This window comes from Uloborus diversus, chromosome 10 (assembly GCF_026930045.1).
Source record: "Uloborus diversus isolate 005 chromosome 10, Udiv.v.3.1, whole genome shotgun sequence".
NCBI lineage: Eukaryota > Metazoa > Arthropoda > Arachnida > Araneae > Uloboridae > Uloborus > Uloborus diversus.
Genome location: NC_072740.1, coordinates 103,568,322 through 103,583,704, shown reverse-complemented (window position 1 = coordinate 103,583,704; position 15,383 = coordinate 103,568,322). Strand labels below are relative to the sequence as shown.

Here is a 15,383-nt window from a genome sequence, read left to right as displayed (position 1 = left end):
TAAATGCTTATAAATATCGAAATATTAAAAACTAATGGTGAGAGAATAATTTAAACACCAAAAAACTTAAGTTATTCATAACACCTGAGAACCTCATACTCTGTTAGGAAAAGAAAAAAAATCTATTGCTTTTCGATGTTTTAAAATGAAAGAAAATGAGGAGAAGGGCAAAAAATAAGTTTTTGAACCTAAATGTGTGATTTTTCTTCTATGATGTATTAAAGAATTTTCTTTCATGATCGTGTTTTTTTTCTTTTTCAAATTTTCTGTTAAGGTTTTGTGTTAGCGATTATGGTAGCTATTGATAACTAATGCTTTTGCATTTCGTTAATATCAACATAAATTTCATTTATGAGTTCTTGCAGCCTTAATAGTTTTGCGTAATAGATTTCTAGAATTCACGATCAACTAACTATCCGAAAAATTCGCGAATCTGTTTTTCGGCATTTCCCACACTTACGCGATGTCACTTCCGCTAAACCCCTTTTATTACAGGCCATTCAATAAAATACTGCATTAGAATGTGACAATATTCATTTCCTTAGCTTTCAGTTAAAATAAAAGACGAAAATTTCAGACATACGAATGTACATTTTTACCAAGAAAATATTTCGGAAATTTTGCTCCGCATATAGGATAACCCTTTGAAGTTGGTGTTTGCAAACATTTTCCCCGAGCTATATGTGATTAATATGGTGTTTATTAAGAAATCGTTCATATTCTTTTTGGTATTTCAAAAATGCTTATTTTTAAAAAATGGGGGGGGGGGGGGGGGGGGAGTTGCCGGTTTTCTGGTTTCCCAGTTTTTTGGTTCCCGGATAAAAGGTTCTGATTTCTATAATTTGTAGGACTATAGATGCTATTTGATAGTCACAAATATAAATAAAAAGCATTAATAGTATTAAATTTATTTTGACCAGTCCAAATTGCTCTGAGGCCCAACGAGCCCAGACTCGCCCTACATCAAAAAATTATGAAGATAATTATACTAAAAAATTGAATTTGATTTGAGAGAATAAACTAACGAACCTTAATGCTGAGAATCCTCCAAAAAGTGCACCAGATGCTAATCCAACACACATACCAATGACAAATCCTACTTTCATTCGATCAAAGCAACTTGGACCTTGATTATACCCAGCATTTGGTACAGGCATGATGAATAAGATCCTGTAAAAGTTTAACCAATGAATACATTACTTAAATATTTAAACTAAAAAAGCTAATTGTATATTGAGTCTGAAAGGGAAAATACACTTGGTGATTAAATACTAGCAGGGGTCTGTCCAGGATTTTTCACGGGGTCCGTTTTTTTGTGAAAAATCAAATAATTTTGCAAAAAAAAAATTAAACTAAATTTTAGAATTTCGAGGTGGCACAAGCTGCATCATTTAAACTAAAAGTTGAATGTTTAACTCTTCTATGTTGAGAATATAATTCTGGGGTGTTTTTCAAGCATTGGGGGGGGGGGGGGGGGGGAGGCATCGCTCTCTCAAGTATCAATATTTATCTACCATTCAACATTATGTTAAATTGTACTAGAAATAGTACAGTATTTAAAACAATTATGTAACAAAATAAATAAAATTCAGACAAGGGTTCAGCATTTTTAACTTTTTGATCTGAAACACTCTTAAAAAGCAGAAATTCTTTTAAAACTTATAAATTCCGTGATTTTAACAAAAATAAAAAGAGATTTTATTTGTTTATACTTCTTAACATAGCGTACTAAACATCAAAAATGCGAAAAATTGGATTCCCATAGGGGATGCAAAGAAATCGCAATTCTCAAAGTGAAGGCATCAAAAGTATAAAAACGGCTTTTTAAAAGAAATATTTTTGATAAAATTATTTTAAAATTGCATTTTAGATTCCTAAACATATCATTAACATCTGTGGACACAGTTGAAGCAAAAAAAAAAAATAAATAAATAAATAAATAAACCATCGATTCAAGCATTTTAATTTTTGACTCAAAAAGAAAATAGAATTTTGCTTTAAAAACTTAAAATGCGAGTTCTAACAAAAATTAAAGAGACTTTCCATTTATTTGCATCCTAATAAAGCAAAGTTAGCTTGAAAAAAGAACGAAATATGATTCTCATATCGGATGTTTAAAAGATTGCATTTTTCAAAATGTACGCATCTAAAGAAAAAAATACGGTAAGTAAAAGAGTTTATTTAAAGTTAATCATCCTTATTAGCATTGAAAAATCTAACTGCACCCTAAAATCGTAAATATTGGCAAGTTGATAAAATGATGAGAATATTTTCTAATCAGGTCATTATAAAGGCTTAATGCCAGACACTAAGTATGGCGATAATTTCGAAGTTAGTAACCCTATCTGAAGCGATATTTTCCCCCCTCCCTTAGTATTCCCTTGCAGTTCTAAGTTCATTTCATTTTATTAAATCATGAGCAGGGAGAAAAGTGCTTACCAACACCTTTTCAGAAAAGTTTACAACAACAACACTGCTGCTAATTAGCTGTGATAAAACAAACAAATAAAATTATTTAAAACCAAACTTATTTTCAGCTGTTAATTTTTTTCCAAGAAACAAACAACAAGCAATGTTGATCAAATCGTGTGAATTCAATTTTTGAAAAAGACATTCTTGCAATACATCCGCATGACTCCATCTGGTATGGGGGAGTGACACCCGAATTTAGTTAGGCATTTTTAAAAATTAAATGCTATAATTCTGAAATATTTCCCCAATTTATCTTAAATTATATTTTCGATATAAAATTTCCATGAAAATAGGTTACTATTTTCATGGAAATTTTATAATATGTTGCTGGGAGAGGATGGTATATACCAGTGGGGCACACAAGGGGGTGGGGGTGGGGATCTGGACTCCTCTCCCCCCATAGTTCTATTTTTTTTTCTCTTTGATTGATTATCAGGCTTTGAGAAATTTATGTATTTACATGTAAGTAGGCTGTTTTTTTTTAATGGTAGTCAACATACAAAAATCTTACGAAGCACAGCTTTAAAACAAGATCAAAATCCTTCTAAAATCAACCCCCAAAAATTTTTAACGTTGCAGTCTGTGACATGTACTCCCCCCCCCCCTCCTCCCCTTGCTGAAATGTGCAAGGATAGTCAGCGGCAACCGGCATTGTGTAGACTCCAGGGATCTAAAATTGAAGAGCATTGCCCCGACTCCAAAAAAAAAAAAAAAATTAGTTGGAATATGCATGACAAGATGGGTTGAAAGACATGATTCTATAATCGTCTTGGTGGAGCTTTTTCCTGCCGTTATAGCAGCCCCTGAAGAAATTTCGTTTTGGAAAGGCAGAGATGAAACAACTTGTGCATCATTAATTTATGTCTCTTCATTAAAATCAGGTTTCTTAACATCCCTGTTATGTTAAGAAACAGGGTTTGCAGTTTTTTTGCAGTAACTTAAAAGCTTTGTGAATATTTAGTCAGTTACTCTTGATTTGAAAAAAGCTTTAAATTACACACACAGACTCAGCAATTCAAAGTCTTGAGGATTTTAAAATTAATGTCGATTGTATTTTAAAGAAGTATATGACAAAGCTGAAAAAATTATTAAAGGTTCAGAAGGAAATGACTAACAATTGCAAATGCATATGTCCCAGCTGCTGATGCCGAAGAGTACTATAGGCAGAGTTTTTTCTAACCTTTGTTAAACAACATGATCTCACAGCTCAAATCACGATTACAGGAGCAAAATAATGTATTAGGTATGTTTTCGTGGTTAATGAACCCAACGTATGATCCAGAGAACGAAAATAACTTTTTGAAATTGGCCGAGTTTTATTCAAAAGTTGAACCTTCATTTTTAGAGCATAGAGATGTTTTGCTTTCCTAGCTGAAACTCTTTAAGATGACATTAAAACATGATTCCCCACCATCTGCGTTTGAACGTTATTTGTCCTGCAAGGAAGACTTTTATCCTCAACCTCACCTTAAAAGACTTTAAATAATTTTTGCACTCTTCCTATAACAAACTGCATAAAGCGAGAGGCCTTTCTCGACTTTGAGAAGGCTAAAAACATATTTAAGAAGTACTAAACATAGTGAACGTTTGAATGGTCTTGCACTGCTGAACTCAAGCAACATGACCACTACTCCTCAAGAAGTTATAAATGAATTTATAAAAAAAAAAACCATGAAAACTAGATTTTATTCCATGATTTTTTATACACCTATAAAAGTAGACTGGTAATTGTAAATGTAAAGTTTGTAACTACAGGTTGAAGTAAGGTTTTATTTCTTCTGTGAATTGTAAAGGTCAAGATTAAGAAAATTTCCAAGTGGCCAGTGGCCACTAGACCCAAAAAACTTGGTGGCCACCACTGTTGCAGAGTTTTGAAGTACAAAATGGGAGAGGCGTTTTTACTACTTTCATGAAAAAACAAATAAATAGAACTTTACAGAATTACATTTTAAAAGCTATAAAAAAGCATTTTTGGGTTTTTTTTTTTTTTTTTTTGCAAAATAAATAGATAAATAAATCCAGGCCTGGATTTGCATACCCGCAGACCCCGCAATGCGAGAGGGCCCACATCCTTAAGGGACCCAACGGCTCAAGAAGTTGAAGAAAAATGGAAACAAACTAGCACTAAGACTTATTAACGTTACAAATATACACTGCTGGCCTCTGGGGAGGAGCCCTACAGATTTTTTTTGCAAGGGGGAAGTTTATAGATCCAGGGTTGAATAATCAATGAAAAGTCTGCCGGAAACTGCATTTCAGATGAAATTTACAAAAAATACACAATTTTGCTGATAAAATTTCACTTTTCAAGAAAATAACTAATTTAAAAAAAAAAGACAATTTATGGCTCTTTTTACGTCATTTTCAGTAGTTTGCACTGAGATAGGCATCCAATTTTGTTTTTGGAAACTTAGGCAATTAAATAGTCTTGTCTGCTTCCATCTTCAGCGATGTGAATCTTTAGTGAGCAGAGTTTAAGGAAAATCTAGCGAAAACGGTTGGGGACCATGTTCCCTTTAGGGTGTCAACACTAAAATTTGGCTGATGTGGTTCTCCAGGGAAACTAAAGAGGCTCTAAATTACAAGCAAGCCACTTTTCATAGGTTTAAAGAAACTGGTCACAGTGCAGATAGGCTCTAATATTGTAAAGCAAGGCGTAAATTTAAGTATTTGGTACGGATTCAGAAAAGAGAGTAGGAGCAAAGACTGGCAGATAACATAAACAGGAATCCCAAGAGGTTTTTTGCATACGCTATTCGGGGAAAGTTCGAAATAGTCATATTGGGTCACTGGTTGATGAGCACGGAATTTTAATTCAGGATGATAGTGATATTGCTAATGTTATTAATAACTTTTTTTCGAGGGTTTTTAACAATAACTGTATCTCAACAGTTGACACCTACAAGACACAAGCTATAGTACAGCTTGAGGGCTTTGTATTTTCCAGGGATGATATTTTACTTCATCTGAAAAAAATCAAAGAGACTAAAGCTCTAGGACCAGATAATATTTATCCAAAAATTTTAGTTGAATGTGCAGAGGAATTAGGAGATGTATTCGTAAATATTTTAAATGCTTCTTATAACTCGGGGACATGATTCAGTTGTTTAAATTTATTAAAATGAAAGATGTTACGAGGCTGAAGTTTAGCACTGAAAACAGGACAAGGGGTCATTGTTTTAAGATATTTAAATCTCAGGCTAACATGGATATTAGGAAAAATTATTATTTTAGCAGGGTAGTGGAACCTAGGAACAGCTTACCAGAAGAGGTGGTAATGAGCAAGGGAGTCGATAGTTTTAAGAGAGCCATTGATCTTCACTGGGGATTATAATTTGACTAAGACCAGTCTAGCTGGGCCCAGAGCCTGTTGCTGGTCATCATTTTTCTATTTGTATTTTGCGAATGACCAAACATGGTGACCGTGCGAAAAATTTAAGATATGAAAGTAATTTTAATAATTAAAAACCCTCAAAAAACAATAATTTAGATGAAAGAGTCAGTTTTCAGCACATTAGCATCCAAGCAATACCGATAAAATAATATTCTGAAGATAAAATTTGAAGGAAAAAATTTTGTATTTTTCAAGAAAATAATTAATTATCCAGAGGAAAAAAATACGGCACATTTTGCGGAATGTTCAATAGTTTGCACTGTATTGCAAAAGACATCTAATTCTATTTTTGGAAACCTAGGCATTTAAAGAATCTTGTCTACTTCCATCCTGGAAATGACCAAATATGGCTACTGGGCTAAACATTAAGATTTAGGTTTTTGAATTTGTAGCATAAAAATAATTATAAAATGTAAAATCCTCATTAAACATCAATTTCATTAAACTGTTATAGCTTTTAGCACATTAGAATCCAATGCAATAAGGGTAAGATGAAATTTTAAATACAAAATTTTTCATTTCTCAAGAAATTTTTTAAACATTAGAAAATAAATAAATAAAATGCTTTACAGCACATTTTGCATTATTTTCATTAGTTTGCATTTGAATAAACATCAAATTCTGCTTTGTTTTTGCCTACTTCCATCTTGTGAGTGACCAAATATGGCATCTATGCTTCACACATAACTGTATTGCCATTCTGGTCAAAAAAAGATGTTCATTGATGTGTTTATCCTCAGGCGTATGCTTCCAAAGCGATCTATTTTCCTCCACCCTCTTCAGTTTGTGCATAATTTCTGTTCATCCCAAAATTTTTTTTCTCTTGGGAACAGGGGGGGGGGGGGGGATGGCGACTGAGGACAATTTTTAGGTCGCCACTTTTTCAATCTAAGTCGCCACGTGGCAAGTGGCAACCGTGAATCTTAACATTTAGTGAATTGGTGATCCTATATATAGTGAGAAATTGCTTTGTTGTTCTTATTTTTTAATTACAAGAAAAATAAATACATAAAATCTTGTGCTTTCTGGTATCAGGGGTCTGTCCAGGATTTTTCACAGGGTCCGTTTTTTGTGAAAAATCAAATAATTTTGTGAAAAATGAATTAATTTTGTGAAAAATCAAATTATTTTGCAAAAAAAAAAAACTTTTTTTTTGTTAAAACAAAATTTTAGAATTTAAAGATGGCACAAACTGCATCAATTAAACTTAAAGTTAAGTGTTTTCCTCTTCTATGTTGAGAATATCATTCTGGAGTGTTTTTTATATTGTTCTGGACATTTAGTGAGGGGGGGGGGCATCGCTCTCTCAAGTATCAATATTTATCTACCATTCTACATTATGTTAAATTATACTAGAAACATTTCTGTACAGTATTTAAAATATTTGTAACAAAAAAATAAATGAATAAAATCAAATTCAGATAAGGATACAGCGTTTTCAACTTTTTGACCCAAGACACTCTTAACTAGTATGTTGTGGCCATCACGAAACTTTCTTCTATATTTTTCTGATCCCTCCCCATGCTTGACGAGGAAGCAATATTCCCAACAAAAACAAAATTACACATGAAAAAACTTGACGACCATCCCAATGTCTGCATTATTGCAAAAGCAAAGCAAAGAGCGAAAATTGAAAGTTATTTTAAAAGCCTTGCTTGAATGAATTACAAATATTTTATTTGTTAACAAACATAAGATGGCAACAGTTAAAAATTTTAAATCATTGGGATAATATTTCCTATCATTTCCATACAATTAAAATCACGAGAAATACGCAGACGACAATCTATTACGATTTATCTTTCGTATTGTTGCATTAATAAAAATATTTTTATTCGCAAAAAAAAAAATCAACACCTCTTAGAGCGATCGGCGTCAAAATAGAACCAAAGCCTGTTTACATGAGGATTCACATATATTCCAAATTTCAACCAGAACGTAGCATTACTTCTTGAGATAGGGCACTCAAAATGGAAAAAAAGAACGGGTGATTGCGCTACCCCCTTTTTAGCTGTTGACACAAAAATAAAATCAGTTCTTATACCCACTAAGGGCTACTTGCCGATAAATTTTCCTTTCATTCCGTTCATTATTTCTTGAGATACAGCAGTCACAATTGACGACAAAAAACGTTCTATAGCTCAACCCCCGTTTGAGTTATTGACACCAAAATTGAATCAGCACCTGTTCCTGTTAATACCAACATATGAACCAAATTTTGTTTGATTCCGCCAGTTACTTCCTGAGGAATAGCAAGCACGCGTAACTCGAAAAACGTCCCATTGCTCCACCCCCCTTGGAGGAATTCGCGCCAAAAACTAATGGGCACAAGTTCACATACGGGCACATATGTGTACCAAATTTCGTTCGATTTCATGCGGTAGTTTTTGCTGTAGAGCGGCCACAAAAAACTGGTCACACACAGACGTGACACACATACATACACACACACACAGACAGACAGACATTTTCCAAAAATGGTCGAAATGGACTCGGCACACCTCAAAACCTTCGAATCCGTCAAAATTCGAAATTCGAAAATTTGCACGAATCCAATACTTTTTTCTATATATTAGATATATAGAAGAAAGTAAAAAGCACAGAATTTCGTTTAAAACTTATAAATTCCATGATTTTAACAAAAATAAAAAGATATTTTAATTGTTTACCTCTTAACAAATCGTAATAAACATCAAAAATTCGAAAAATCGGATTCCCATAGCGGATGCAAAGAGATCGCAATTCTCAAAGTGAAGACATCGAAAGTATAAAAACGGCTTGTAAAAGAAATATTTTTGATAAAATTATTTTAAAATTGCATTTTAGAGGCCTATGATAAACATTTCATTAATATCTGTAGACACAGTTGAAGCAAAAAAAAAAAAAAAAAATAAATAAATAAACCATCTACATCTGTCCCCATAAAAAATGGAATTTTGCTTTAAAAACTTGAAATGAGAGTTCTAACAAAAATAAAAATACTTTTCATTTATTTGCATCCTAATAAAGCGAAGTTAGCTTGAAAAAAGAACAAAATATGATCCTCATATCCGATGTTAAAAGATTGCATTTTTCAAAGTGTAGACATCTAAAGAAAAAAAAACGGTAATTAAAAGAGTTTATTTAAAGTTAATCATCCTTGTTAGCATCGAAAAATCAAAACCCATATAATTTTCTCCCAAAATAACAGTTAAACATCGCACCGCAACCGCACCTTAAAAACGCAAATATTGACAAGCTGGTAAAATGATGAGAATTTTTTCTAATCAAGTCATTATAAAGGTTCAACGCCAGACTCTAAGTGGAGATAATTTTGAAGTTGGTAACCCTATCTGAAGCGATTATATTTTCCCCCCACCCTTACTATCCCTTTGCAGTTCTAAGTTCATTTCGCGGATATATATTATTATTGTTTATTAAATCATGAGTGGGGAGAAAATTGCTTACCAACGCCTTTTCAGAAAAGTTTACAACAACACCGCTGCTAATTAGCTGTGATAAAACAAACAACAAGCATTATATTTATTTGGCAGTAGCAATTATTTATCTTTATCGTTTGCAGGAGCATCACAAGAGTGCCATTTTTTTTTTCCTTTTGCAAAATTAGACGATTTTTTATAAGCTAATCCCTCTAATTTGACTTCAGAAAAGGTTCCAAAAATTATCGGTTTATACACAGAATAAGCATAAGCGTTATTTTGCTTTCACATTTGCTCTTTCAATAAACAATTTGTGAATGATCCGATCTTGTTTATCAGAATTTTGTGAAGGGTCCGTTTTGGTTGATCGGGATTTTGTGAAAGGTCCGTTTTGGTTGATCGGGATTTTGTGAAAGGTCCGTTTTGGTTGATTGGAATTTTGTGAAGGGTCCGTTAACGGACCCAAATATCCTCTGGCCAGACCCCTGGGTATGTAACTAAGCATTTGTTATAAATAATTCTATTGATTAACGCTAAATATTTATTCACTGGTTAATGACTTACTGTCTTTTGAACTTGTTCCCCACAATCAATAAAATCAAAAGAATATGTTTACCAGAGAATTAGAGTATGATACCAGAACAGTTAACCTATGACCCTTGACCTCCCCCCCCCCTCTTGAGAAATTCCTGCGTGCGCCACTGGTATATACGCATCTGGAGCAAATTTTACACAAAATGAGGAAGTATACAGCTTTATACGAATAGCTTTGAAACTATACCTATATTTCTTCTTCTCTCAATTTTGAATTTAAATTTTTTGGCTACATTAGAATTAACATTAATTTAAAGATTTTAAAATTAACTTCTATTGAGTGTTGTAACAAAGAAATCATATACCCATTTTATTGCATATACTTTTTAATGAAAACCAAGTTTATAAAGTTTAAAGAAATCATATACCAATGAGAACCAAGTTCATAGAATTAAGGGTCTGTCCATGATATTTCACAGGGTCCATTTTTTGTGAATTGAAAAAAATATATTGTGAAAAATAAATCTTTTTGTGAATTTTCAAAATGTAAACCAAAAGTTATCCATCAGTATAAATTACATTTCTGATTTGCGCACTATTTAATAAAAAATGAGTCCATGAAATGTACAATTTGATCAATCGAGATTTTGTAAAGGCTCCTTTTGGTTAATCAGTATTTTGTGAAGCTTCCTTTTTAACTAATTATAATTTTGTGAAGGGTACTTTTTTAACGAATTAGACTTTTGTGAAGAATCCTTGAAAGGATCTACATTTTCTCTGGCCAGACCCTTGAGAATAGTCTTCAGGTTTGAAAAACATGCATTATTTTTTATTGGATCTTTTGGATTAGTGCTTTCACACTAAAACTTGTTTGAGTTTGCTGCCTCTCAGAAGTTTCTACCCAGGCTATGGGCCTCAACTTGCCCTTGCCCCAAGAATACATTTCTTTTGCTATTTCATAAAAGAGTTTGAAATAAAAATACATTATTATTATTATTTGAAAATGATTACTTCCAATTAAAAAACTGCTTCTACTTATTAAAATATTAGGGAACAAAATCTTTGCTGACAGTTGTTAATAGTTAAAGAAAGTCATAAAAACATGCAAACTAGGGGGCAAGTACCTAGTTTTGTATTAGTAAAAAGCTATTAGAAAGTAAAAGCTCAATAAATAAAGAAGTCAGCTAGTTGTCTATGACAGTTATTTTCGTATTAGTATCTCTTTGTACATAAATTGAAGCAATTTGTAGTCAGTTTTTTTAATGTAAAAGTGAGTCTGAAAATTAGAAGAGAAAAAAAAAGCCTGGAGTGGGCATGTTTACCAACAACCAAGCAATTTATAATGTCAAGACAATAGTCTAGCCCAATAAGAGAGATTGAAAGAAATTTAAATTGCATACTATGCGTTATCAAGCCTGGAAAAATGATGATCCCAAACCCTAAACCCCAGGGAGGGGGGAAGGGAGGCTCATAGTGGAGAGGAAGCTAAGTCTGAGCTCACACATATCAGCTTTTCTTGATGAGAACACTAATAATGAGATAGTGACTACAGAATGGGTGAAATCTACGCACAATATGTGTCCGCGATCATAAGCATAATGTGTCTAAAAATGTTTGAAAGTACACTGCGAATATGGAGTTATACCCTTTGCGAACACCCCTGAGTGAAATCTTAGAAATGTAATTAAATTGGTCGTCGCATGGTTCTTAGAAGTAAACAAGTAAACACGAGGTAGACATTAGAATTAGCGATGCTAATATGTATAAATGAAAAAATTTAGGTAAAATATCAGATACTTAATAACATTTTCCGTTTAGGGAACAAGGAAATCAACATACTTTAACTTATTAAATAGCTGTATAGTTTTGAATTTACTGTGGTGGGTCGCGGTAACTTGAAATCTTCAAAAGCGAGAAACGACAAACACAAACGTGGGGAGCTGAAGCGTAAACACGGGGAAATCATTCAGAGGTGGCGCGCATGTTCCTCCGACTTCAAGCCTTGCGTTCGACGAAACTTACCGGTCGACCGATAAGTAACCGGTACTAACCTCAGCGTTCTGTGATCACCGGTTACCACACTGGTTGCCATTCTTAAGCAGTTGATTGGAGCACGTGATTATTAGCTCTCACGTGATTAACTAACCGGTCGCACTCGTCGAACGTAAGCAAGGAATGACCAGCTAAGAAACAAAACCAGTAACTTTATAAAGATAACTTTCAAGAAACATTTTGTAAAAGCTCAACTTGTTTACATCAGTTAAAGTCCAGTCATGTTATTAATGTAACGTAGCATCTTCATTGGCATGCAAATAAATTGGTAGGCTGAGTGTCCAGAAGCACCGCTCCGGCAACTGCCCGGGAACAGAAAAAAGAGGTAGCGAGTTCGACGCGCCCTTTCACCCCGATGTGCAAAAAACCCAAAAAAGACGAATACTCTGCAAACATACCAGCAGGAAAAGAAATATTGGCTATTCTAAAATATTTTTTTAAAATCACCGCCACAAATCTAGTGAAATCAAATGAAATGGTTACGATATTTACCGTTGATTCGCCGAAATCTTTTGGCACTGGCACTTCTTCTCAACCGGGTGGTAGTTTAGTTTAGAGCTCGTGAGTTTGCTTTGGACAGATTTATCAGTGGTAAGATTAATTTTTCCGAACTTTAAAAGTTAAGAAATCACTTTTTTTTCTCTTTCCCTCAGGGATTTCATTGCCTTTTTTTTTTTTATCTTTTATGTCGTTTTAAACTATACTGTCTTACATTGTTTTTTTAATTTGTCAAAAAAATGATGAAATATTCATAAATTACGAAACATTCATGAGCATAGTTTTCGATATATGTTTTAAATTTTAAAGGTTATTTCTCTTCTGTGTACCACCATGATACTTTGTTTTCAAGTTTTCCATATGTAGAGTGCAGTGCCGCAGAAGTCGCTGTTATCTAGAAATAAGCATGGTTTTAACCCATGAGTAATATAGTAATAATTACTTGTCAATTTTAAAGGGTGAATCTTTTTCGAAACTATGTAGTAGCATACTCGTATTTGTAGAAAATATGCCATCAAGATCATCAATCGAAACTTGTGATATTCTATTTCGTCCACTAATTCTGCATATTGAAAGTTCTTAGTTGAAAATTCCAAGTTTAAAAACAATAAATAAGTATTTTATAAAATCTTCCCATTCAAGTAATATTTTGTCTCAAAATAGCATACATAAATGTGTATACAAACAATTGATAGTTAAATATTTTAAAGTGAAAATGAAAAAAAAAAGTGTGAAAAATTTTATGTAGATGTGCATGTAAAACAAGTGAATATTAATAAGTTTTTTTTTCATGTAATCGCATTTATAAAAACTAACACATCAGTAGTGAATTTTAAGATGTTTATCTGTGATATGGTAGTTTCATTGCCCATAATGAATACACTAATAGAATTAAAAAGTAGAAGTAAAAAATTCTAAAAGATTGGTGTACCAAAATATTAAAAATCATATAAAGAAAAAATAATAATTGTTAAGAAAATGTTACCGTAAAATGAAATCTGTTCCGTAATATAAATGTGATGATGAGCAACAGGCTTTGGGTCCAGCTAATCTGGTCCTAGTGAATTTATTAGTCCCCAGTGAAGATCAGTGACCCTTTTAAATTTATCTACCTCCTTACTTATTGGGCAGTTCTCAAAAGTGGGGAGCAAACAGACCTCAACTTTGAAGCTTTAACACCAAATACCTTTCATTTTAATTAACTCAAAAATTTTTGAGTTAAATTATAATACTGTATGGAGACGAGAATTGACATTAATTATGGAAAAAATGCTCTTCAATTACCCTTAAAAAAATATTTTCTCTGCTAAAAGGCACATTTTTTTGGACATTCAAAACGTTAACTGAGCAAATGAACAATAAAAAATATATATATTTTTTAATTATTTCCATACGGTAAAAAAAAAAAAAAATTAAGGGTATGAATCTAAAACTGAATAACTTTTTGACAATATTTTCCACAAATTACAAAAGTAAAGACATGTTATTTATTTTGTAAACGATTTTAGAAAAAAAGATGTTGGAAGTTTGATGAATGTCCTAAAGTTACGATCTGGATAATGCTATTATTTGAGAACTAAATATATGATTTATAAGTTTTAAAGGTATTTTTCAATCCTCAAAATCAATTTTTAATTAGTTTAAAGTGTTTTCATATGTTTTTATGCAGTATTGCTTTGAAGCAAAATCATTTTTCTTAAACATATATGTGAGATATCCAAATTGCGTTACGATCTAGATGCCGATAATTCTCTCCATTTTTTTCAATACTATAAATGATCTTCTGTCTTGTAACCTAATAAAAGAGGCTATTATAATGTTAATTTCTTTAATCCATAGGTATTTTGCACAATTAATGCATTGTGCATTGAATATTACATAAATAACAGTAGAAACAAAAGTTTCGATCATAATCAACAGTAAACAAAGGCTGCGAAAATGTCCAAGCAAACCCCGATTGTCGACAACTCGCAGCATACGTCATTCATGTACATAAGTCATGAACATGTTCATAAAGTCATTCATCTACTTCATAAATCCTTTATTTTTCATTGCAGAATTTAAAAATAGATAAAATTTTCATTGGAAAAGTTCAAAAACTTAAACTTTCATTATGATGATGTCCAAAATCTGTTACCTACTGGACAATTGTGTGTCCAAAATCTTGTTACCTACAGATTGATCATTAAATTTTCTATTTATTAATTTTTATAAATACCTGCTGTCTTTTTATGTTTGTGTATGATGTTCTAGGTGTACATACTATGCAGTCAATGCAAAATTGATGTTGAATTTCAAAATTTTAAAAATGGCTCAAAAGTAACGTTTTTGTTCCCCCCTTTTGAGAACTACCCCATTACAGCCTCTTTCGGTAAGCTGTACCAACTGCCCACAACACTAATGCCTAATAATTTTGCCTACTTTGTATGACATTAACATATCCATAAAAATATGCAGTTTGCTTAAATTATTTAATGTTTAATTATGTAATGACACTAATATATAGCTAAAAACATGCAGCATACATAAATATTTTACAATAGAGGGCGATGTCAATAAAATCTTGAAAATATAACAATAAAAATGTTTTGAAGTTAAATGAATGATGCAGAATACGAAAAAAAGAATTTTTCAACAATGCATGTAACCGCATATTATGAAATTTAGTGATATTCAATACACATTGGTTGAAAAATATTTAATGAATCTCTAATATAAGCCCTATAGACCCATGATTCTTCTTGAAGTTGTTTATATCTACTGTTAAAAAATGGGTAAACATTGGTTTTATCACCTAAACCGTATATATCCATCTCCTTATTTCTCATCAGGTCTTTTACTGCTAAGTGGATCTTATCCCTTATTTGCCAGTACCCACTCATTCACTTTCATATCAAAAAGGCACATATCCAAATTTGAATTTGCCACTTCTTATTCAAAAGTAGTTCATAAATAAAATTGCGGAGAGAAGCACTGGCTGAGCATTTCCAACTAAACGTGATACCCGTCCGTAT

The 15,383-nt window shown here is 32.4% G+C and overlaps 2 protein-coding genes across 2 annotated transcripts in view; one reads left to right on the top strand and one right to left on the bottom strand.

The window, feature by feature from the left end:
- The window catches only part of LOC129231741 (reactive oxygen species modulator 1-like), a 14,596-nt gene extending 2,819 nt beyond the window's left edge, over positions 1-11,777 (bottom strand). The window contains exons 1-2 of the mRNA XM_054866103.1: positions 11,659-11,777; positions 1,030-1,170 (exon numbers count right to left, since the gene is read on the bottom strand). Of these exons, the coding sequence (XP_054722078.1) occupies positions 1,030-1,157 (128 nt within the window). The 5' untranslated portion in view covers positions 1,158-1,170; positions 11,659-11,777. The remainder of the gene's footprint in view (positions 1-1,029; positions 1,171-11,658) is intronic.
- A 579-nt stretch (positions 11,778-12,356) lies between these two features.
- LOC129231821 (3-ketoacyl-CoA thiolase, mitochondrial-like) overlaps positions 12,357-15,383 on the top strand; it is a 40,155-nt gene continuing 37,128 nt past the window's right edge. Inside the window, exon 1 of the mRNA XM_054866202.1 lies at positions 12,357-12,462. The gene's annotated coding sequence lies outside the window, so the exon portion shown is untranslated. The remainder of the gene's footprint in view (positions 12,463-15,383) is intronic.